We start from the raw sequence: 25,117 nt of genomic DNA on the forward strand, positions 1-25,117 counted from the left end.
CTTGATCATTTCTCCCTCCTACAGACATCACACATCCATTATATTATTGATATCATGTTTATTGGACCTAGTGAACAAGAAGTAATAACTACTCTAGATTTATTGGTAAGTCATTTGCAGGTCAGGGTATGAGAGATAAATCCAACAAAAATACATGGGCATTCCACCGTATGAAATTTCTAGGTGTTCATTGGTGTGGGGCATGTTGAGATATCCCTTCTAAGGTGAAGGATAAACTATTGTACTTGTCCCTCCTATGACCAAAAAAGAGGCCCAATGCCTAGTTGGCTTCTTTGGATTTTGGAGGCAACATATTTCTCATTTGGGTGTGCTACTTGATCTCATTTACTGAGTGACCAGAAAAGCTGATTGTTTTCAGTGGGGAACTGAACAAGATGAGGGTCTGCATCATGTCTGGGCTGCTGTGCAAGTTGCTCTGCCACTTGGGCCATATGACCCAGCACATCCAGCGATGTTGGAAGTGTCAGTGGCAAATAGAGATGCTGTCTAGAGCATCTGGCAGGTCCCTCCCTATAGGACAATCACATCACAGACTCTTAGGATTTAGAAGGAGTGCATTACTATTCACTGCCAATAACTACTTTCCTTTTGAGAAGCAGGTTTTAGCCTGCTACTAGGCTTTAGTGGACATAGAATGCTTAACCATGGGCCACCAAGTTACCATGAGACCTGAGTTGCCTATCATGAGCTGGGTGTTGTCTGACCAACACCCCATCATAAAATAAAAATAACATATTAGAGATGGAGCTCAAGCAGGTCCTGAAGGCATGAGTAAGTTACATGAGGAACTGGACCAAATACCCATGGTCTCCACTCCTGCCACATTAGCTTCTCTTTCTCAGACCAGAGCAATGGCCTCTCAGGGAGTTCCTTACACTCAGTTGACTGAGAAAGAGAAAACTCAGGCCTGGTTTACAGGTTCTGCATGATACACAGGTACCACCCAGAAGTGGAGAGTTGCAGTACCACAACCCAATTCTGGGTTGTCCTTAATGGACAGTGGTGAGAGGAAATCCTTACAGTGGATGGGACTTCAAGTACTGTACCTGGTTGTTAATTTTTCTTGTAAGGAGAACTGGCCAGAGGTGCATTTGTATATTGGCTCATGGGCTGTTGTTAGTTGTTTGGCTAAATGGTCAGGGACTTGGAAGGAGCATGATCAGAGAATTGATGACAAAGAGGTCTGGGGAAGAGGTATATGGATAGACTTTTCTGAATGTGCAAAGAACTTGAAGATGTTTGGGACCATGTGAATGCTCACCAGAGGAAGTAGAGGAAGGTTTTAATAATCAAGTGAATAGATGACTGGTCCTGTGGATACAAGTCGTCCTCTTTCCTCAGCCAGTCTTGCCATTGCCCAATGAGTTCATGAATAAATTGGTCATGATGGTAGTGATGGAGATTATGCATAGGCTCAGCAACATGGCCTTCCACTCCCAAGGCTGACCTGACTATGACCACTGTTAAGTGCCCAATTTGCCAGCAGCAGGGACCCACACTTAGTCTCTGATTCGGCACCATCCCCTGAGGTGATCAGCCTGCTACCTGGTGGCAGGTCGATTATATTGGACCACTTCCATCATGGAAGGAACAACATTTTGTTCTAACTGGAATAGACAGATACTCCAGATATGGGTTTACATTCCCTGCATTCAGTGCTTCTGTAAAACTACTATCCATGGACTTACAGAGTGCCTTACCCACTGTGATGGTATTCCACACAGCACTGCTTCTGATTCCTACAGCAAATGGAAATGGGCACATTCTCATGGAATTCTCTGGTCTTATCATGTGCCCCATCATCCAGAGGCAACAGATTTAATAGAAAAGTGGAATGGCCTTTTGAAGACCCAATTACAGTGTCAAGTAGGTGGCAATACCCTGTAGGGCTGGGGTGGTGTTCTCCCAGGATCCCGTGTATGCTCTGAATCAGCGTCCACCCTATGGTGCTGTTTCATCATAGCCTGGATTCATGGGTCCAGGAATCAAGGTAGAAATGGGAGTGGTGCCACCCACTACTATCCTTAGTGATCTATTAGGAAAAATTTTGGTTAATGTCCCTGAAAACTTAAGCTCTACTGGTAAACAGGTTTTAGTTCCAAAAGGAGGAGTGTGCCTATCAGGAAACACAACAATGATTCCATTTAACTGGAAGTTAAGATTGCCATCTAGCCATTTTGGCTTCTCATGCCACTGAATCAACAGGCACAAAAAGAGATTACTGTTCTGTCTGGGGTGATTGTTCCTGATTATCAAGGGGAAATAGACTTCAGCTACACAATGGAGGTAAAGAAGAGTTTTCATGGAGTACAGGAGAACCTCTGGGGCATTGCTTAGTACTACTATGCTGTGTAATTAAAATCAATGGAACAGTGCAGCAAACCAATCCAGGCAGGAGTACCAATGGCTCAGAAAGTTCAGGAATGAATGTCTGGGTCACCCCACCTAACAAAGAACCATGGCCAGTTGAAGTGCTTGCTGCAGGTAAAGGGAACATAGAATGGGTAGTAGAAGAAGGTAGTGATAAATATGGACTGCAACCATGCGACCAGCTACAGAAACGAGAATTGTAATTGTATGAATATTTCCCCCTTGTTTTATTATGATTATGTTTACATTTGTACATAAGCATATCTTGTTTTCCCCTGATCATGTGACATCAGTTGATTGTTCATGTTATACTATTTAAGGCACAAGATATAAATTTTAAGAGCAAATGTTACCTAAGAACTTTCACCTTATTCTGGAGAGATGTAGCACATTTAACATTGTATGCAGGACAGTTGAGCACTGTTAAGTGAAACTTACATCTGTGGCTGTGTTCTATTTGGAAATTAAGTGTGTTTCAAGGTGGTGCATATAGCTGCCATGTTGGCAAGGTGTGAACTGCCATACCTTGGTTAGGTTCTGGTGTCAACTTGGCCAATTGATTATACCCAATTGTCTGATTAGGCAAGCAGTGGCCTGACAGTTGCTGAAAGAATATTTTATGGCTGCTCGATAAACCATAAGACTGGTATATTAAGTCATCAGGGAGTCAATTGCATGTGTGACTTATTTACATCTGCAATCAACTAAGGCATGACCCTGACCAATGAGATAATCCAATCAGCTGAAGTCTTTCAAGGGAGAAGAGAGTCTCTTTCACTGCTTTCTCAGCCAGCAAGCCTCTCCTGTGGAGTGCATGCATTGGAGCCATCAGCTTCACGACCTGCCATATGGATTTTGGACTCTTCCATTCCCACAGTTTCAAGAGACACCTTTATAAATTTCATATTTACAGATCTTTCCTGAACCGTAGCAGCTTGAAGCAACACACATATATTATCTCTCCATTTCTGTGGGTCAGGAGTCTAGGCACAGCTTTGAGGGGTTCTTTGCTTCTCAGGGTCTCCCAACCTGCAGCAAGGTGTTGGCTGGGGCTGTGCTCCCATATGCTGGCTCAGTGGGGAGATGAAGGCTGACCTTAGCTCCAGTAACTACTGGGTGTGCCTGTGGAAAGCTCTTTGGTACACTGAAACTAAAGTGCATTTGAGAGGGACTATCTTTATGACGTTTTTGGGGGAGCTCAATATTTTTGGATGCAAAGCCTATTCTTGAATTTCACTCAAACAACACATGTATGGCAACAACATATTTGGTGGATAAACTAACAATGCTGAAAATGTTCTAAAAGAGCCTTGGTGAGCTTGGTAGAGATCTAGGATTCCAAACAGAAATTCTCTTTACTAAAGAGAGCCATAATGAGGAAATTGACTTTTCTTTATTGGTCACAAAGAAGGGATATTTTAGTTTCAGACATCAACTTGGCCAGATGATGGTTCCCAGTTGTTCTATTGCTGTGGACTTAAATCACCAGCATATGATTTTCATCTATGGATGATTACATCTGTGGTCAGCTAAGGAGAGTGTCTTCCATAATGTGTGAGGCTTAAAAGGAGAGGTCAGAAGAGAGAGAAGGAGCTCAACCCAGCCCAGCACAGCATAGCTCAGAACTCAGAGCCAATATGGAGATGCAGAAAGGAAATCCCTGGGGAAAGCTGTTTGAACCCAGAATCCAGAGGGAAGGTCAGCAGATGTCACCATGTGCCATCACATGTGACAGTGAAAGCCAGAGGAAAGCTAGCTGTCTTTTCTCCAAAGAATGGTAAATTTGTAACTAAATAAATCCCCTTTTTAGAAGCCAGTCCATTTCTGGTATATTGCATTCTGGTAGCTTTAGAAAAGTAACAAAGATTTTGGTAACAGAGAAATGGGTTCTGCTGCATTTGCAAATACCAAGCATTTTGGAATGGCTTTTTGCATGGAGAAGGGCAGGATTTGGGAAGAGTTGTGAGGATCTTGATAGAGAAGGCCTATATTGCTTTGAAGAGACTGTTGGTGGAAATATGAACTCTAAAGATACTTCCAGTGCTGGTTTGAAACTATTGCATACTATAGGAAGGCCATCTTGATCCGTGTCCTGGGGTTCCCTTTGTCCTTGGGCGCCTTCCATCCTTGGGGGGCATTCTTATCTTCAGTGTCCTGACTCTCCACACCAACAGCAGATTCCAGGTGGCTTCTTCCCAGGGTGGCCCTGAGGGGACTGCTCACCATTCACAGCTAAAGCTCTGAGCCTTGCCTTATTCTGGTCTCTTCTTGCTCCTTCCTCCTCTGACATCTTTGTCCTGACTATTAAAGACAGAAAAAGTAGCATTCCCAAGTTCCTCATGTGTGTCTGGGGCCCAAAGACATTTTCTGCATCTTCCTTCCTATGTCTGAGTCTTACTGGCCTATAAAACGTGTTTTTAACGTGATTTATCCTTCCTCAGTGTCTGGGTCTACGTTAGTATACTTTTTCAGAGCTTCTACTAATCTTCCCTGAAACAGAGCACAATTTTCTTTGTCTTCTTGGGTTGTGTTCTGCAGCATAGTATGATTCACAGGGTTGACAAAAGACTTTCTCATACCCTCAGTTAGACAAGTAATCATATGATTCCTTGCCTCAAGATCTTATCTCCTGTGATAGCTCCAATTGGGGTATGTGCCAGGAACAGCTTCAGTCCCCACCATAGACTGTGTTGATTATTGCCCTTGCAGTTTGCCTACACGTCTTTGGGCTTCTGCCCAGATTCTCTGCATCTCAGGAGTGCAGCAAGAGGAGAGAATGACTTGTATATCCCCCCCAGTTAAACTCATAAGTCAGGACCAGATTTTTGAACACCTCCATAAATTTGGTGCTCCTTCTCAGAAAACTTCCCTGGTTGTCTCTTACATGGTGATATATCTGTCATGGAGAATGGGACCTGGACTCTCATACTTCCAGTGTCCATTAGCCAGTTCTTGAGGAGGGTACATTCCAGTTTTCCCTGAGTTTTTCCCTTTCTTCTCCAGAGGGTGGTAGAGGGCTCTGCTGAGAGTATACTCCACTGAGCTTGAGTAAAGGAGTCATGTAGTGGGCACTTTTCCTAAGGTGGAGGACCCAAGGGGGGCCCTGGCTTTAAGGGCTCAGGGCCTGGGTCCAGTGGCAGATTCCTTCTTGGAGGAGTTTCCAAAAATGAATCACTCAATATTTGCTTCTTTTCTTCTCTGTTCCCTGAAGGGTCCATCCATACACTCCTCTTCTATTTTTTTTTTGACACTTTTACATCTTTATTGACTAAACAGCTTTTAAAAATTATTGCAGCCATTTCCTTTTTAGTCTATTTTTTCTGCTATAAATATCACTCAGAGAATGCAAGCAAAATATAGTATTAATAATTATAGAAAAAAAGTAGCTTGTAAAAATCTTAAACACACTGAGTCATTTTATACACCTTAAATACACATTGAGTATCTATTATACACAAGGTATTGTAGGACAAAGGAAGATAAACAAGCTCCATCCTCATGCCCAAAGGTTGCATTGATCTGGCAGTGGAGGTAAGACAGGACCCCAAATGGCCAAATGATAGATGGCCTAAGGTCTGTGAACTACAAAATGTCATGTGAATTCAGAGAATTCTCTTCTAAATAACAGACTTTACAAGGTTCCTTCATGGCCTTGTCCTGACAAAGGGCCAGGAAAAGCTGGATATTTGGTATTTTGGACCATTTCCTTCTTCTTTGGCAAAAACAATCTAATTGGAGAATGGTGTTAAAGCTGAGTGCCATTTCTCTCCATCCCAGACTTGTAATGGCCTTGGCAACATTATAATAAAAAGTTTGCTTTTTCTTTTTAATTCAGTGATTGGTAGTCATTCCAATTATTCAAGAGGCATCCTAGTGGCCTGTTGACTGGAATATTGGATTCACTGCCTATATTTCTGAAAGGAGAGTGTAAATAAGATAGTCACTCACTGGTGCACAGTGTCCTGTTGCTTTCAGTTGAGGAAATCCATTGGGAAACCTTCTTATCCCTTGGCATCCCCATGGGAGAGGGCTTGAGACTCAGGAGATGGGTGGCCTGGGTGCACCCCTTGATTCCTGAGCCAGACTTAGAGGGTGGCTATCCGGGCTTATCACCTGGCTGCTCAGAGTGGGACCTCTGCTCCTTGCCCACCCTTTGGGGAGGGGCATTTTTGGAAGGCCTTATTCATGACTCTGCCCAGGAACCACCATGAGCAGAGAGCCTGGGGAGAAGGAATTTTCACTTTCCCAATTCTTAACCCTGGGAAAGAGGGCTCATATTGTGAGGAGAGTGAAAAGCGGATGCCTCTAAGAGTGGTCTCTAGGATCATTTGCAGAGGAGGAGATGAGAAAGTATTCCTTTAAAAATGTCCTCAAGCAGGAGTTGAGAGTAAAGGAGAGGTCCGGGTCAAGGATGCATGTCATCCAGAAGAATATAAAGCCGGCAGTAAGGCTAAAGAGGATGGCTCCACCAGAAGTCTTAAGGCTGATTACACTGTGACAGACTCAACATCTTAGAGAGGAAAAAATGGGCTGTGGTTGGACCAGGATGAGAAGGAATTAGCAGGAAGAAGAGTCTCCCAAGCCTGGGAGGAGAGAAAGACACAAGACAGTGATAATTTTCACTAATTGTTGGTCCTGACTTAGAAGATAAAGAGTTGGACTCAGGGCCCAGGTGGGACTCTCCTATAGAGAAAATGAAGGAGCCTGGCCACAGTTAGGGTCCTAGAAGAAAAGTAAATAAACCCAACAGAACAAGAGAAGAGAAGACAAAGAATACCCAGAAAGTGCAGGAATAGACAGCAAGAAGCAGGCATTGTAAGGGCTGGAGGGAGGAAAGGACAGAAAAAGAAGATATGAGTTCATACTATTTCCAAATTGTAAGACCTGTCACTCAGGCCCCTGGGGGGAAACAGAAAGCTATGAAGAACACAAGAATGAGGAGAACCATGGCCAAGAGGAGAAAAATAAGGAGAAAGGGCCAAGCAGTACAGCAGGAATCAGTGTCCAGGGGCGTGACATACAAAGCCCAGTTCCTATGGACCAGCAGCTCACATGGTAAGCAACTTCTGCTCCTGGCTGTCTTGCCAAATGATTTATCTGGAGTTCTTCCCTAGGCTCAGTTCAAGGATGAGAAGTAAAGCAAAGGCAAACAGCAAAGTTTATTCAAGGCAAGTCCATGCTAAGGGATTAGTGTGAGTAAGCTTGAGAGAGAGTCATGCCTTTGGGTAGATAGGATTGGTCAGTTTTACAGGGACTTTAGCCTACAGTAATTTTTTATTTTTTCCCATTTTTTTCATTAATTTTTAATTTTTCAAATAATATAACAACAAACTCAAATATTCTTAACAAATGATCATTCCATTCTACACATATAATCAGTAATTCACAATATCATCACATAGTTGCATATTCATCATCACGATCATTTCTTAGAACATTTGCATCAATTCAGAAAAAGAAATAAAAGACAACAGAAAAAACTCATACATACCTTACCCCTCCCTTTCATTGATCACTAGCACTTCAATCTACTAAATTTATTTTAACATTTGCTCTCTCTATTATTTATTTTTATTCCATATGTTCCTCTCATCTGTTGACAAGGTAGATAAAAGGAGCATCAGACACAAGGTTTTCACAATCACACAGTCAAATTGTGAAAGCTATATCATTATATGATCATCTTCAAGAAACATGGCTACTGGAACACAGCTCTACATTTTCAGGCAGTTTCCTCCAGCCTCTCCATTACATCTTGACTGACAAGGTGATATCTATTTAATGCATAAGAATAACCTCCAGGATAACCTCTCGACTCTGTTTGGAATCTCTCAGCCATTGACACTTCATTTTGTCTCATTTCACTCTTCTCCCTTTTGTCCAAAAAAGTTTTCTCAATCCCTTGATGCTGAGTCCCAGCTCATTCTAGGATTTCTGTCTCACGTTGCCAGGAAGGTCCACAGCCCTGGGAGTCATGTCCCACGTAAACAGGGGGAGGGCAGTGAGTTTGCTTGCTGTGTTGGTTGGAGAGAGAGGCCATATCTGAGCAACAAAAGAGGCTTTCTTGGGGGTGACTCTTAGGCCTAATTTTAAGTAGGTTTCACCTATCCTTTGTGGGGTTAAGTTTCATATGAACAAACTTCAAGACTGGGGACTCAGCCTATTGCCTTGGTTGTCCCCACTGCTTGTGAGAATATCAAGAATTCTCCACTTGGGGAAGTTGAATTTTCCCTCTTTCTCACCATTTCTCCAAGGGGGCTTTGCAAATACTTTTTTTTTACTCACTGTTCAAATCACTCTGGGATTTATTGGGGCATCACTCTGGACAAACCCAAAAAATCTTATGCCTTACTCAAGGTTCCATGTACTTATGGTGTTCAATTAAGCTGTACACATAAGTTATATTAGGATCTGCACTAGTCAAAATAAAAATTTGGTACCAAGTAAACATTTTTTGCTTTAGTCTCACACATAAGTTAAAATTTTAAAATATTAATTACCATCTATTTTCAGCACCCTGCAGTAATGACATTTCTTTGCTCTTCCTCATGCAAAAACATTTTTAAATGTGTACATTTAGTCACTATCATTATACACTCTAGGCATTCCTAGATTATACCATCTCAGTCTTTATCAGCTATCTTTCTTTCTGATTTCATTTGTGCCTCCATCCCTCCTCCATCATTCTCACATTCAGCTTCATTCAGTGTTCTAACATAATTGTATTACAGTTAGGTAGTATTATGCTATCCATTTCTGAGTTTTTGCACTCAGTCCCACGATTTTTTGGTGTCCACATTGTTTCAAAAGAGTTGACTGCCACCTGCACCCTTGGCCTTCCCGTGATCCCAATAGGAAACTGGTTTGCAACTTTACAGCTGGAACTAGTGGTGAGGTCATGCCTCAATTCACCCTGGGGTGCTAGTGGTGAAACTTTCACTCTTTCATGACCAGGTGGAGGACGAGTGATCAGAGCCCAGATGCCATACTCTATCCTGCTTCACCATGTCACTGTGGTTCTGTTGTGGTGCAGTGTGTTAGTGGATCTCTCAGCCTTTTATGTCCAGTGTACTTTCTGGGCATGTGAGGCAAAAAAGAATGTTTTTGCATATATCTTTCAGACTGCCACTAGTTGAATTGGAGCAGATGTACATGCACACCAATGAACAATGGTTTACTCTAACCCCTCTGGAATCCAGGAAGGAGACTCATACTGAAAATAAGGGTGGTGCCACAGGGAACTGAGGAGGAATTAGGGGTAATAAAGGCACCATGAGGTTTTGTTACCATTTGTTCTTTTCTTGATTCAGCATTTGTTTAGTTATTGTAGCACTTTGACTGATTTCCACAGTTTCTGAAACAGTTTTTTCTGACATTTGTTACTTTTTTTCAATGTTTCTTTGGAGGGATGGAAATTTGTAGTTTCTTTCTCTACTATAATGCTGATGTCATGCCTATATTCATTTATATTAAGATTTCTCACATTTATGCATGATTTGTTAATAACTCACAATAAAAGATGAGAAATACAGGGTACTAACTAACAAATTTCACCTTTGATTTTATGTTTTTACTTTCAATATAGCAAGTTATATAGTGTTTACATATTGCTGTTATTGAAATTAAATAATCCTTAATTTGCATATAGAACTATTCAAAAATTTTGAATTCCATGGTATGCAAAGCAGGCTGATTCTTTCCATAGGAAAAAATTTAATCAGCATTACTTAACCCCTGGGGTAAATCTAATTTTTATACTAAAATATTAATCTCAGTTTCTTCTATTTCTTATTATATCCTTTACTGCATTCTTTGTTTTGTTTTGTTTTGTTAGAATAGATTCTCAGATAAGTCTCTTATTCATGGTGCTTGACCAGTAAAATTTCTGAGTACTTGCTTTAATGAAAACTTATTAAATTCTCATGTTTGAAAATAGATTGGCAACTAAATAGATTATAGAAGAGAGAATAAAGGGTGTTGTCACAAGTGGAGTCTGGCTTCAGTATGAAGTCAGTGGAACTCTGAAAAAACATATTCCAATGCAAAATGGATTTCCACATGAGTCAAGGTGTCCAGTACTTTGTAGCTCCCCAGATGATGCAGCTCTCATTTCATCTGGTACAAATGTCCAAAGAAGGATGGTCTGGAGCTATTAGCAGCCCAGAATCAAAGCAGCTGGGACATGGAGGCACTGACCTAGTGGAGATTATTTTCCTAGTGGACACCTGGAAAAAACGGTGTCCGCCACAGTCTGAATCCCCACTGGCACCAGCACAGTTCAGGTTTCCATTCTCCCACACTTGAATCTTTGGGATAACCTCTTAAATGTTCTCCTACTTCAAGTCTTTTACCCACAATATAGCTAAAATTATTTTAACACTCAGGATTTAATGTATCACTCTTTATAGACCTTTCTATACTTTTCACATTGTCCTTAGCCTCAAGTCTCAATATCACTGTAAGACTCTTCTTGAGCTTCACCATTCATGTCTCTCCGGGTTCACGCCCTGCTAGTTATCCTTTCACACTCTCAGTGCATAGACAGTGCTTGGAGCACAATAGGGATTCAATCAATATTTTGTTATATATTCTGTCTCCTAGGAATGCTTTCACCACAACCTCATGCCTGCTAACCACGCAGACTCGTTTGCATCTCTCAGGTCCCGTGCTCTGTAACTTTTGTCTAGGAGGTTTTTGCTCACACTTTCCCAACTTTGCTGACATCACTCCCAGGTGCTTCCATAGCAGCCAATGCCCCTGCAATTCCTGCTCTCTTCTGGGAGTCCACCAGCACACTATAAGCTTTGAAGATGGGCAGTGGGGGAAGATCTAAGGATCTAAGCTTCTTTTTATTTTCACCGCTGAAGCCCAGCACTATCACAGGACCTGATAGTGCTCAAAATATTTGTTTCTTAGTGAAGAAAGGAAGGAAGGATTGGGAAATAGTCACTTCAGAATTGATTTATGTGCAGACAAAACCATGCGTTAGTTCAAAACAGCATTTAATAATGAAATGCTACCAAAAATTAAACTGATTAAGAGAGAAATATAAATAATTCACATTCACAAGATAATGAAGCCTTGCTGACAGCTTATAATATAGCAAGTTAAACCATTTGCTCATATGCCAGGAATCTTTTTTAAATTTCTTCAGCACTTCTGAGTTTAAGCAAGAGTAGATGAAAATTGTGATTACCCAATGAGAGTTAGCTAAAATTCTCTTTAGAATCTGGGTGAGATAAATGTAGGAAATAATTCCTATAACTTCATATTATTTTTTTCTTTATTAGAGAAAATGTAGTTTTACAGAATTATTGTACATAAAATACAGACTTTCCTTACACCACTCTATTAACACCTTTCATTGGTGTGGAACATTGTTTCACAATTGATGATAGCACATTTTTATAACTGTACTATTAACTATAGCCCACAGTTTAATTTAGGGTTAACTACTTGTGTAGTGTCATTCTACGGATTTTATTTAAAAATGTATTTTGTTACCATATATGCAATCTAATCTTTCCCCTTTTAATCACATTCAGATATATATTTCAGGGTTATTAATTACACTCACAATGCTGTACTACCATCACCACCATCCATTACCAAAATACATCCATCATTCCAAAATATAGCACACTTCACAAATCTGGGAGTCATTTTTGCACAGAGGCCATGTAATCTCTGTAACATTCCGAGCTTAGTAAAAGTGCTGCTGAAGTGAGCACCTTCCATCCTACTTTTATGCTTTGTATTTTATGTAATTTATTCACATGGTCTATACTTGTGTACATTCATCCAGTGATTGTTGTGTACCACCTGCTGTGCTACTTTGAAAAAATAATTGCATCTCACTGACAAGTAATCATCATTCTTTATTTGGGGCTATTAACATAAGCTGGGTTAAATGAGCAATACAAATTTGTTCTGAATCCCAGAAGAACGTTGGACACATGGGAAAATCTCATTACTTATCACTCAGAGATTAAATGTCCATTGTTTTTATAGCCATGAATTACAGTTTGTCACAATGATGTTGCAGAAAATTATATTCCTGAGTATGTACTGTGATATATGAAAATAAGCAGTTATTAATTGAAAATTAATGAATTTTTATCTCAACATAATGATAGAATATATACAACATATCCAGCAGAGCCCCTGGCTCAACACTTGCTGTTATAATTATTTACCATTTCTTTCATCACTGCCTGGAAGAATCTCATAGCAGTTAGAGCATGGCTGTGAAATCTATCAAAAAATGCATCTGTATTGTTATGTTCCCCTTTCTGTCAGTTTCCTGTTAGGTAAAATGGGGATGGTAGCAGAGTGTAACTCTTTGGATTGTTATATGTTTTTCAATACCAATATATTTTATTAATTCTTTGATTTTTTATGATGGAAAGTTTATGAATCCATACATTTTGATGAAGTCTATAAAACTAAGCCCAAAATTTAGTTCAATTTTCCAAATAAGCAAAGAAACATGAGGTCCTCAGTTGGTTTTTCTCCCATTCCTTGCACTCATTTCTGCTTCCTTTGATGCTTTGAAGCAATTAGTTTTTCATTCTCCCACAAGCATTTCTTGTATATACTTTGATATAAAAGTATATCAAACTTTTGATATAAAAAATGATATACTTTTTTTTAAAAATGGTTTTATTCATATACCATATAAACCCTGGTATAATCCCAGAGTTGTGCATTCACCACCAAATATACTTTTGATCCTTTACTTAGTTGAAATTCTGTTGGGACCTAAAAACATTTAGAAGTCATCTGGACCAGCTTTCTTACCAAACAGTTTCCTCATAGCATTTTTCATCTGGTCGTTTCTTAAGGTATAAATTAAGGGATTTAACATGGGAGTTATGAGGGTGTAGAATACAGCAACTGCTTTATCAACGGGTAGAGTAGTTGCAGGTCTCATGTACACAAATATGCAGGGCACAAAAAACAAGACGACCACTGTGATGTGGGATACACAGGTGGACAGGGCTTTGCGTCTCCCCTCCAAGCTGTGGTTCCTTAGGGAGTACAAGATGACCACATAGGAGACCAGCAGGAGGAGGAAGTTTAACAAGCAGAGGAACCCACTGTTGGCAGCTACAAAAAGCCCTAGAGTGTGGGTGTCAGTGCAGGCAAGATTGAGCAGAGGGTTCAGGTCACACATGAAGTGATCTATGATGTTAGGGCCACAGAAAGGTAATTTGAACGTGAAGAGGATCTGTATGGCTGCATGAATAAAACCTCCCAGCCATGACACTCCCACGAGCAGGCTGCACAACCGCCGGTTCATGATGGTTGCATAGTGCAAGGGCTTGCAGATGGCCACATAGCGGTCATAGGCCATCACAGTAAGCAGGATGACCTCAGCACCTCCAAAGAAATGTTCCCCAAAGACTTGGGTCATACATCCATTGAATGGGATGGTTTTCTTTTCATGGAGTGAATCTATGATTAGTTTTGGAGTATTGACTGAGGAATAGCAAGCATCTATAAAGGAGAGATAGGCCAGGAAATAGTACATGGGGGAACCCAACAGTGGGCTGGCAATGATGGCTACCACAATGACCACGTTTCCTACCACAGCAGTGATGTAGATGAAAAGAAACACAGCAAATATGATTTCCTGCATTTTTGGATTGTCTGTAAGCCCCAGTAGTACAAACTCTGTCACGTTGTTTCTAGTCTCCATGAATTTCATGAGGCATTTAATTACATTACCTGAAAAAAAGTTTTTATTAATGCAGGTTTGAATTTATTAAACTTCCTCATTATAAGAAAAAGTAATGTCAGGATTCTATTGATTTATCAGTTCTCATGAGTTTTTTTCAACATGGCAGAAAAAGTTTATGATTTATTGGAGCTTGCTAAAACTACTTCCCATATGAAATTCTATATATGAAGAAATTTTGTAAACAAATAATTTACATCACCTGTGCTCATTGGTGTCTAGTAGGCTAATTTATAAGTGGTGGTGAGTGTATATATTTGCATATAACCCTGAAAATGTAAGTAGAATATGCATGTAAAGTCAATAAGTATAAAGCTAAGGAATGTACTGTTCAAAGTGTAGAAAATGGAAAACTATGGAAGATGAATGGAATATGAGTAGAAGGATGTAAAATTATCTGGGGAAAGGGAAATATTGGGTTATTGGGGTATTATTAAGACCTTTGTGTGTCTTGAAGGAAGAATGGGCCAAGATTTAGAAAGGAGGTGGAAGTCAGAGACAGAGAAACTAGTTAGGAGACTATTCATTACAGTTGACATAAAGAATAATAGGGTCATGATAATGCAAGAAAGGATAAAAAAGTCTGTTGTGAAGCACTCATAATATTTTTTTGTTCATGCATACTCATATTATTATAACAAGCAATACCAAATAGCAATCTACTTTTCATATTGCCATAATATTATTATTCTGGTACTCTTATGGATCTGTGTTCCTCGGTGAATATACATATATACACATACATATGTATATATATATATATATACACACACATAATATGCATCTTGGATGTTTTAAATGTGGTTGCTCTTCCATTGAAGGGACCCTTAAATTTTAGTCCTGGCCTCTCCCTCCATCTCCAATCTCCCCTCCCTGTCTCTATCTCCCTTGGTGGTCCTCCTTACAGACTTGTGCAAAGTGCTGGAGATGACTGTCACAGTGGCTAAGTGTATTGGTTTAGAATCAGAAAGACCAGCTAAAATCCTAGTTCTTCCATCTGCAATTTCTTTTTATCTAGGGTAAATGTACCTAGGATACATTCCTTGCTGTCTCACATCATGTATAATAGAGCAGTACAGTCAATCCCATGAATCTTCATGCTTTTGGTTGTGCTAAACTTAGCTGATTTTTATGTTGTATCCTATTCCTATTTGTGTCTGTCATGTTGTTTTAAAATATTGTTTCCATCCTTATGATCAGTATTGATATAACGGAGATTTGCTCAAGATTAAAGTTCCGCAACAGAAGTCAGAGATCTTGATTACAGTGCTAGAAATTGCATATCCTCTATGAGTCGCAATATTTTTACATGTTAAATGAAGGTAATGATAGTTAAGATCTTTTGAAGGATTGGAATGGAGAAGAAGTACTCTATTACTATATTTGAAAACTGTTGAAAAGTATGACTTGTATATATGGAAAATAATCTTTAATAAGAGTCAGCACTATTGAAAAAATTCCTTAGTAGTCTTTATACATGATTTTAATGAAGTTTGTGGCGTATTCACAACCAATACCATTTTCAATCTGACCTCCTCTTAAGATAAATAACTTTCAGTGTGAAGATGTCACACATTTGAAAAGTTAACTCCAATCAACAGTGTTAAGAAAGTATTCTTAAGAGTGTTAGTCATTTCTCTTAACCTAAATCCTGGAAAACCTTTCCCCTAAAATCTGGGTTTTTAATTTTGAATGGATTCACCTGAAACACTATGGAGAACTGACCTTTTATATATGGGTGGCTCTTCTGCAGGACAAGAGGTGGAAACACATTTATGTACCACTCTGCTCATGATGAATCTTGCTCTGGGGATGTGACCAACAGCAAAACATTGTCACCTTGTACTGACTAGATATTTAAAGTTTTCCTTTATATACTAGATATATAAAGGTTCAGAGATCTGGTCTTGTGGCTGTTGCTTGCTCTCCCAGGAATTAATTAACTCTTTTGATGGAAAGCCTCTGCACTAGAAACAGGTATTTTGGTGAGTCACATTTGAAAAAACGTCCATTCATTAATGGGAATTGTATTTCCTGCACTTGGAAACTTAACCAAGTGAGAGCGTCCTCATTCTATGAACCTCTGGATATTGAGAAAGCTGAATGCTACACAAATAGCAGGGTGATATAATTCCAGTATCATTTTTCCTGTTGACTCACGTCACAGAAGGACCTTCTGTTTCTGATTAGTCTCAAACTTTTCTGGACACCCACTATTGACACTTGAGAGCTAGATCAGTGATAGCATAAAAATACTGGCAGCTATTTCAAAGCACGTTGTTTTTCCTAACATTGTTTTTCACATTTTACCATAGGGCTTCAGAAGTAGCCAGAAATACCTAAATACTGCAGATCAAAGTTACCTCTGGAGCTAACTTTAGTTAGTTAGTTCACTGGAATTCTATATATTTAGTTTATATATTTATACATAAGCTAAATATATAGAGTTTATATATATAATCACTTTATATATTTAGTTTTTGTCTTTCTTTTTCCCTTTGAGTCAATTTTGGGGGTATGTAGTGATAAATTTTTTCATGTTCTTAGTGACTAGCTCTATACCATAATTTGTTTATTTTATGTTCAAGTAGTTTATTCATTTCACAAATGGGGAATCTGGGAACTCTATGAATGAATTGAAAGTTTTATACATATATTTATGTAGTTCATTTGTCATGTATGCGATATAAGTATAATTATCTGTAAGTCTGTGGGTTGCATTTTCACTTTTAATAAAGTGTTATCTGATGATCAGAAGTTTCAAAATTTTGACAAAGTCTAATTTTCATCTTTTTCTTATAATTTATGCTTACTGTATCATAAAATAAATAGTAGTCTACTTTAATGTCATACAAAATTCTTCTATAATTTCTATAGTTTTAGCTTTAATATAAGGGTATCTGATGAAATTTGAGTTGATTTTGTCTATTTTGTGTGATTATGTTTAAGGTCCATAGTTTTCCTGTGGGTAGCCAGTTGATCCAGCAAAATTAATCACAAAGTCTATTCTTTCTTGTTGATTTACTTTGACATTTGTGTGAAAAAAAACCTTATATTTGACTCTGTTTTGGGGTTATTCATTCTGTTCTGCCTATCTGTATAATTACCCTCTAGTCAATGCCACAGTTTTTATTATTGGAGCTTCACAGGAAATCTTGAAATTAGGTAAATAAATTACTCCAACTGTGTTCTTCTTTGGAATGTGATTTGATATTCTAGATTCTTTAAATTTCTGTATAAATATCAAAATAAACTTACAATTTTCTCCAATAATTCTGTGGGTTTTTAAATAGAATTGCATTTATTCTATAAAACAGATACGGTAAAAATAATGAGTCTTCAAAGTCTTCAACTTGATACATGTCTCCATTATTTATGCTTTTAGTTTCTCTCAGAAGTGTTTTCTAGTTTTCATACATACTACTTGTATATATATATTTTAAATTTGCTTCTAATATTTTATGTTAACTATCAGTATTAGACATAACATTTTCCTTCTCATTACATTTGTAATCTGTTTTTTTGCCTGTCATTATACAATCAATTTTACTATTTTGACTTTGTGTCCTGTGACCTTACTAAATTCACTGACTGTGTCTCTTAGTGTTTTTAAAGCTTTTAGTAATTTCTTGTGAAAAATCATGCAATCTGCAAACAAATTTTACAATTTTGTATCTTCATTTCCAAAGTCTATGTCATTTATCTCTTTCTTTTACTTTATTATAAAGGTCAGAACCTCTGGTACAATCTTGAATAGAAAAATTGAGAGTAGACATTCTTATCATGATATCAGTCTTAGAGGGAATGTATTCACCATTAAGTGTGAAATTGGTTGTAAATCTTAAGCATATGCCTGTATTAGCTAGGGTTCTCTAGAGAAACAGAATCAGCAGGATATATCCTTAAATATAAACTTTATAAAAGTGTCTCATGTAACCGTGAAGACATAGAGTCCAAGGTCTGTAGGGCAGGCTGCAACTCTGATGAAGGTACTTAATGAACTCTCAGGAGAGGCTGGCTCGGCAACTGTGGGGGATGTAAGGGTTCTAGATCTGTTGGGAAAGCCACAAGCTGTTAACTCCAATAAGGTTCTTAAATGGGCTATCAGCAAAGGCTGGCTGGCTGAAGCAGGAAAAGTGATTGTCTCTTTTGAATCCTCCTTTAAAGCCTTCTGATAATTAGATTAAGCAACACTTATGCAGAAGACATTCCTCTTAGCTAAATCAGCTGTGGATGCAGCCAACATGACCATGATTTAAGTCCATGAAATATCCTCATAGCAACAGATGGGCCAGCACTTACCTGACAGTACCACTGGACACCATCACCTGGCCAAGTTGACACATGAACCTGACTATTACAGTACACCTCTTGTCAACTTGGCAGCTATACACACCACCTTAAACAACACTTACTCTCTAAATAGAAAACAACACAGACACATTTTCTCCTCACCTAACAATACTCAACTGTTCCACGTACAATCAGAAACATATCAAATCTCTCCAGAATAGGGTGCAAGTCCTTGGATAATATTCACTCTTAAACTTGATATTTTACGACTTAAATAGTATAACATGAGCAAAACAGCATTACAGTCCTCAGTTCTATGACTGATCAGGTGGTCATAGTTCATATTTATCACTACCTTCTTCCACTACCCATTCCATGTTCCCTTTACCCTCAGAAAGCACTTCAGCTGGCCATGGTTCTTTGCCTTGTGTGGTGACCCAAACCTTCATTCCTGAAATTTCAGAGTCATTGGTAGTCCTGCCTGGATTGTTCCAGTTTTCCATTGATTTTAATCACAGGGCATGGTAGTTTTAAAGACACTGTAGGAGATCTCCTATATTTCAGAAAAACTCTTCTTTACGTCCATTGTGTAGTTGCAGTCCTATTTCCCCTGATAGTCAGGGTCAGTCACATCAGCCAGTAAAATAATACCTTCTTGGCTTGTTGATACAGTGGCATGAGTAGCCCCAAGTGACCAAGTGGCAGTTTTAGATTTCAGTTGAATGGAATCACTGTTGTTTCTCCTGGTGGAAGCACTCCTCCTTTTGGAACTAAAACCTGTAGGCAAGCAGAGGTCAGGGTAGCAGGGACAGGAAGCAAAAATTTTCCTGGTGGATCACTAGGGTAATAGTAAGTGGTGCCACTCTTGTTTCCACCCCGTTGGTTCCTGAACCTATGGGTTCTGGCTATGGGAGACACAGCACCATAGAGTGGATGCTGGTTCAGATCACACAAAGCTTCTGGGAGAATATCACCCAGCCCTGCAAGGTATTGCCACTTAGTTGAACCATAATTGAGTTTTCAAAAGGTCATTCTGCTGTTCTGTCAATCCAGCTGCCACTGGATGATGGGGAACATGGTAAAACCTGAGAACTCCATGAGCATGTGTCCATTCCCACACTTTATTTGCTGTGAAGTGGGCTTCTTGATCAGAAGCAATGTTGTGGGAAATACCATGATGATGAATAAGGCATTTTGTAAGCCCACAGTTGGTAGTTTTGACAGAAGCATTGCATGCAGGGAAAGCAAACCCATATCCAGAGTATGTGTCTAGTCCAGTTAGAACAAATTTACATGAGGAAGTGGCCCAAATGCCCATGGTCTCCACTCCTGCTACATTACCTTCTCTTTCCCATGCCATAAAGGGAGTGTTCCAATGTAATCAACTTGCCACCATGTAGCTGGCTGGTCACCTCGGGGAATGGTGCCGTATCAGAGGCTGAGTGTGGATCTCTGCTACTGGCAGATTGGACACTCTGCAGTGGCTGTGACCAGGTCAGCCTTGGTGAGTGGAAGTCCATGTTGCTGAGCCCACGCATAACCTCCATCCCTACTACCATGACCACTTTGTTCATGCGCCCATTGGGCAATTACAGTAGTTGCTTGGGAAAGAGACCCGTATCCACAGAACGGGTCATCTTATCCAGTTGATTCTTAAACCTTACTCTGCTGAAGTCACCCTCTGGTGTGCATTCACATGGGACACAAACACTTTCATGTTTTTGGCCCACTTAGAAAGGTTTATCCACATACCTCTTCCCCAGACCTCTTTGTCACCAATTTTCCAATCATACAATTCCCAACTCCCTGACCATTCAGTCAAACAATTAGCAATAGTCTACGAGTAAGTATATAAATCCACCTCTGACCAGTTCTTCTTCCAAGCAAAATGAACCACCAGGTGCACTGCTCAAAGTTCTGCCCACTGGGAGGGTTTCCCCTCACCACTCTCCATCAGGGGCATCCCAGAAAAGGGTGATGGTGCTGCCTCTGTCCACTTTTGGGTGGTACCTGCACATAATGCAGAACCATCTGTAAAACAAGGTCTCAATTTTCTTTTCCTCAGTCAACGTAGTGTAAGGAACTCCCCAAGAGGCTATGGTCTGGGAAAGAGAAGGTAATGTGGCAGGAGTGGAGACCATGGACATTTGGGCCACTTCCTCATGTAAATTACTTGTGTCTTCAGGACCTGCTCTAGCCCTATCTCATAGATACCATTTCCATTTTATGATAGAGTGCTTCTGCCCTCTATCTTTATGGTTTATGGTTTGGTGGGTCAGACAACACCCAGCTCATGATAAGCAAGTTGGGTCTCATGGTAACTTTGTAGACCATGGTTAAGCATTCTGCCTCTACTAAGGCCCAGTAGCAGGCCAAAAGCTGTTTCTCAAACTTAGAGTAATTATCTGCAGCTGATAGTAAGGCTTTTTTCCCAAAATCCTAAGGATCTGTGTTGTGATTCTTCTATAGGGGCTTGCCAAAGGCTTCAGACATCATCTCTATTTGCCATTGACACTTCTAGCCCCATTTGATCTGCTGGATTATATGTTCCATGTGGCAGAGCAGCTTGTACAGCAGCCTGGACCTGTCGCAGAAGTTCTTCTTGTTCAGGTCTCCACTCAAAATTGTCTGCTTTTCTGGTCACTCGATAAATGGGCCAGATTAGTACACCCAAATGAGGAATATGTTGTCACCCAAATTCAGAGACCAAACTAGGTATTTGTGCCTCTTTTTTTGTCGTATTTGTGGCCAAATGCAGTGACTTATCCTTCACCTTAGAAGGGATATATCAACATGCACCACACCCCTGGACACCTAGAAATTTCACTAAGAAGGAGGGCCCCTGTATTTTTGTTGGATTTATCTCTTATCCTCTGACATGCATTTGCCTTACCAATAAGTATGGAGTGTTTGCTACTTCTTGCTCACTAGTTCTACTCAACATGATATCATAAATATAATGGACCAGTCTGATGTCTTGTGGGAGTCAGAAAGATCAAGGTCCCTGCAGGTGAGATTATGACATAGGGCTGGAGAATTGATATACCTCTGAGATAGGGCAGTGAAAGTATATTGCTGAACTTGCCAGCTGAAAGCAAAATGTTTCTGGTGGTCAAGCCATTAAGAATGAAGCATTTGCCAGATCAGTAGCTTCATAGCAGGCACCAGGGGATGTGTTGATTTGCTCAAGCAATGATACCACATCTGGAACAGCAGCTGCAATTGGAGTTACCACCTGGTTGTTTATTATAATCCACTGTCATCATCCAAGATCCATCTGCTTTCTGCACAGGCCAAATAGGAGAGTTAAATGGGGATATGGTTGGAATCACCACCCTTTCATCCTTCAAGTCCTTCAGAGTGGGAGTAATCTCTGCAATCCCTCCAGAAATCTGGTATTGCTTTTGATTTACCATTTGCTAGGTAAGACAGTTCTAATGGCTTCCACTTGGCCTTTCCTACCATAATAGCCCTCTCTGCAGTAGTTAGAGAGTCAATGTGGGAATTCTGCCAGTTGCTCAGTATGCTTATTGCAATTATGCATTATAGAACTGGGGAAATAACTACAGAGTAGGTCCAGGGACCCACTGGACCCACTGGACCCACTGTGAGATGGACTTGTGCTAAAACTCCATTGATCACCTGACCCTTTTGAGCCCCCACTCTGACTGGTGGACTACAGTGACATTTTGGGTCACCTGGAATTAATGTCACTTCTGAATCAGTGTCTAATAACCCCCGAAATATCTGATTATTTCTTTTTCCCAAACACATTGTTACCCTAGTAAAAGACTTTCAGTCTCTTTGAGGGACGGCTTGGAGGAAGATTGACAGTATAAATTTGTGGCAGTATAAGAAGGTCCTCCCCCAAAGGGACCTGGCCTGTCCCTCATTCAAGGGCCTCTGGGCCTATAAATTCTCAAGTCTGGAAATTGTTTAAGGAGCTGTGACTCTCTGTTTATTTAATTCAGGTAAGACATCTGTTCGCTTGACCTAGAATTCTATTTGCTTACATAGCTCAAACAAGAATTTAGTAGATTACCCATCTTGTTGTACTTCTAGATTCTCCATGATCTACTAGCCAATGTCACACGACTCTGTAAGTCAGATCAATTTGACTCCTGCTTTAAGTGTGCTGTCCATTCTGATAGCCACAACCACCATGTCTTTGGCAATTAAGTATTGCCACCTGGCTTCTACCTACTTGGGATTGGATCACCCCCATTCTGTTTAAGGATTCCAGCTCAGTGATAGCAGTTCCCACAGTAATAACTGACCTAAAGAGAAGGGCAACTACAGAGCTCTTCAGGGATGATGGAGCTAGTCTCACTAATTTATTCCTCACAGTTCTGCTAAAAGGTACATCTTCCAGACATTCTTGGGTATATGAGAAGGCTTTCCATGATAAATTCACTGTAACATTCCAATCTCTCTAAGCCACTGGATCCCCTCATCTACATTATATCAGGGCAATTCTGACATTTCTAACTCAGGTAATGTCGGCCACCTTTTGATCCATGTTTCAGCCAACCATCCAAACAAACTCTTAATGCCTTTTCTAGTCCCTTGAGTTACATTATTGAATGCAGAATTTCTGCTTAATAGGCTGATATCAATATATTCAGCTTGATCCAGCTTTATATTCCTCCCACCATTATCTCACATCCTTCAAATCCATTGCCACACATATTCCTACGATTTCTGTCTATACAAATTGGAAAACTTATCTAGCTCTTTTAGAGTATAATGTACCTCCTTATGGGTAACACTTTGTATCTCATTTTTTGGGGTCTGTTTGGACTTTAGTCTAGTTATAGGTCTGGAAGAAATGAGAGGTGGTGGGAGTGGGTCATGAAAATAATTAAAAGCATTTTCCAAGCAAATTGCTTCAGGGAATTAATTTACAGCTTCATCTGGTGAAACAGAATTGATCACTGTAAGGTTAATCCCTTCAGGTGGAGGTTCGGTGACCAACTCCTCCAGAGGAATAGCCATTTCCTCTGGGCAGACTATTACAGGGTTATCTAGAAAAGACTGAGCACCATCTAGGGTTTCAACCTCTCCACAGCCATCATTATCAATCCATATGTCACCATCTTATTTTTCAGGGTCCTACTCCTTTCTGCCAATGCCTTCACTTTACTGGCAGACAGCATGGAAGGTTGACATTTCATTTTATGTTGTAAAGTTGCTACTCTAGCAATGAGAGTCTGAGTCTGGTTTTCAGAAATTTCAAGTCTGTGGCTACATGAAATAAGATTTTTCTTCAGGGTACTCATAAAACATTTACATCTGTCAGATGGTGTGTAAACTTCTCATTTGAAATCTTCAGCTCATCCTCTTCCCTCTTCAATGTATACAGCATGTCTAACAACAACCAACAAAATAGGAGGTATGCAGCCAACATGTGCATACCTCCTATTTTCACAAAACTCCTTAAAGGTGTAAAAAACATTATTCCCCAGTGCTTCATGTAAGCAAAGTATTAGAAGAATCCAATGGTGATATTTTGACTATCTCTTTTGCCAGCTCCTTCTATGGATAGGTGGTGTCATTCTGATTATGGGAAACAGAGTCCTTAGTGCCTTTGAGTCCAGTCATAGTAGAAAACCAATTGTAAAAACCCATTTTTAAGATTCTGCTTCTTAAGAACCACTCCTGGTACAAAGCTGTATTAGCTAAGGTTCTCTAGAGAAACAGAATCAGCAGGAGATATCTGGAAATATAAAATTTATAAAAGTGCCTCACCTAACCATGGGAATGTAGCATCCAAGGTCTGTAGGGCAGGCTGCGAGGCGGCAACTCCAATGAAGGTCCTTGGTGAACTCTCAAGAGGGGCTGCTGGTTGAAGCAGGAAGAGTGACTGTCTCTTCCGAATCCTCCTCTAAAACCTTCCAGTGATTAGATTAAGCATCACTTATTGTAAAAGACACTCCCTTTAGCTGATTACAAATGGAATCAGCTGTGGATGCACTGACGTGATCATGATTTAATTCTGTGAAATGTCTTCATCGCAACAGACAGGCCAGCACTTGCCCAACCAGACACCATCACCTGGCCAAGTTGACAAATGAATCTGACCATGACATTGCTCTTTATCAGGTTCAAAAAGTTCATTTCTAGTTGCCATTTGATAACTTTTTTATAAATCATATTTCTGGGTTGAATTTTATAACATAATTCTAAATATTTCTTGAAATGGTTGTGTGGTTGTTCTCTTTCATTCAGTTAATTTAATGAATTTCATTGAGTGATTTTTGAATGAAAAATCAAGATATCACACAGGATAAACTCCAGATGGTCCTGGTAAATATCATTAGTTTAAAAAATTTTTATGTAATTTTATTTTGCTATATCCACATACCATATAAACATCCAAAATGTATACTCAATGTTTATAGTATCATACTATAGTTTGGCATTCCTCACCAAAAGCAATTTTTGAAAATTTTCATTACTCCTTAAAGAATAAAGTAAGAATAAAAATAAAAAAACTCACCAAACATCCCATACCTCTTACCCATTCAATTATTAATTTATTTATTGTCCTTATTTTGATTCATTTGTCCATAAACTGCACAAAGTGGGTGTCACCCACAAGGACTTCACAATCACATGGTTATACTGTAAAAGCTGTATCATTATACAATCATCTTCAAGAATCAGGGCTGCTGGAACATAGTCCAATGGCTT

At 39.6% G+C, this 25,117-nt stretch overlaps 1 protein-coding gene and 1 non-coding gene across 2 annotated transcripts; both read right to left on the bottom strand.

The window, feature by feature from the left end:
• Positions 1-11,089: 11,089 nt before the first annotated feature.
• On the bottom strand, positions 11,090-16,808 carry LOC143645297 (olfactory receptor 4C13-like). Its single transcript, XM_077114800.1, has 4 exons — positions 16,783-16,808; positions 13,192-14,081; positions 12,168-12,221; positions 11,090-11,277 (listed from the first exon to the last, which is right to left on the bottom strand). The coding sequence occupies exons 1-4, from the start codon at positions 16,806-16,808 to the stop codon at positions 11,090-11,092; spliced, it is 1,158 nt and encodes a 385-aa protein (XP_076970915.1).
• LOC143645397 (U6 spliceosomal RNA) lies at positions 12,020-12,122 on the bottom strand. The gene has a single exon (XR_013157107.1). It is a non-coding gene; the product is annotated as a U6 spliceosomal RNA (small nuclear RNA).
• Positions 16,809-25,117: the final 8,309 nt, after the last annotated feature.

Source organism: Tamandua tetradactyla, chromosome 8 (genome assembly GCF_023851605.1).
Source record: "Tamandua tetradactyla isolate mTamTet1 chromosome 8, mTamTet1.pri, whole genome shotgun sequence".
NCBI classification, from domain to species: domain Eukaryota; kingdom Metazoa; phylum Chordata; class Mammalia; order Pilosa; family Myrmecophagidae; genus Tamandua; species Tamandua tetradactyla.

Bases quoted from the DNA above. Each gene is read 5' to 3' on its own strand.
- LOC143645297 (XM_077114800.1), bottom strand. From the start codon at position 16,808: ATGACAAATGAACTACATAAATATAT. The intron at 14,082-16,782 runs GTATAAAACTTT...CATGGAGACTAG, and splicing joins AATGAACTACATAAATATAT to AAACAACGTGACAGAGTTTG. The intron at 12,222-13,191 runs GTAAGAAAGCTG...TTTTCAAAGTAG, and splicing joins TGCTATGAGGAAACTGTTTG to CACAGCAGGTGGTACACAAC.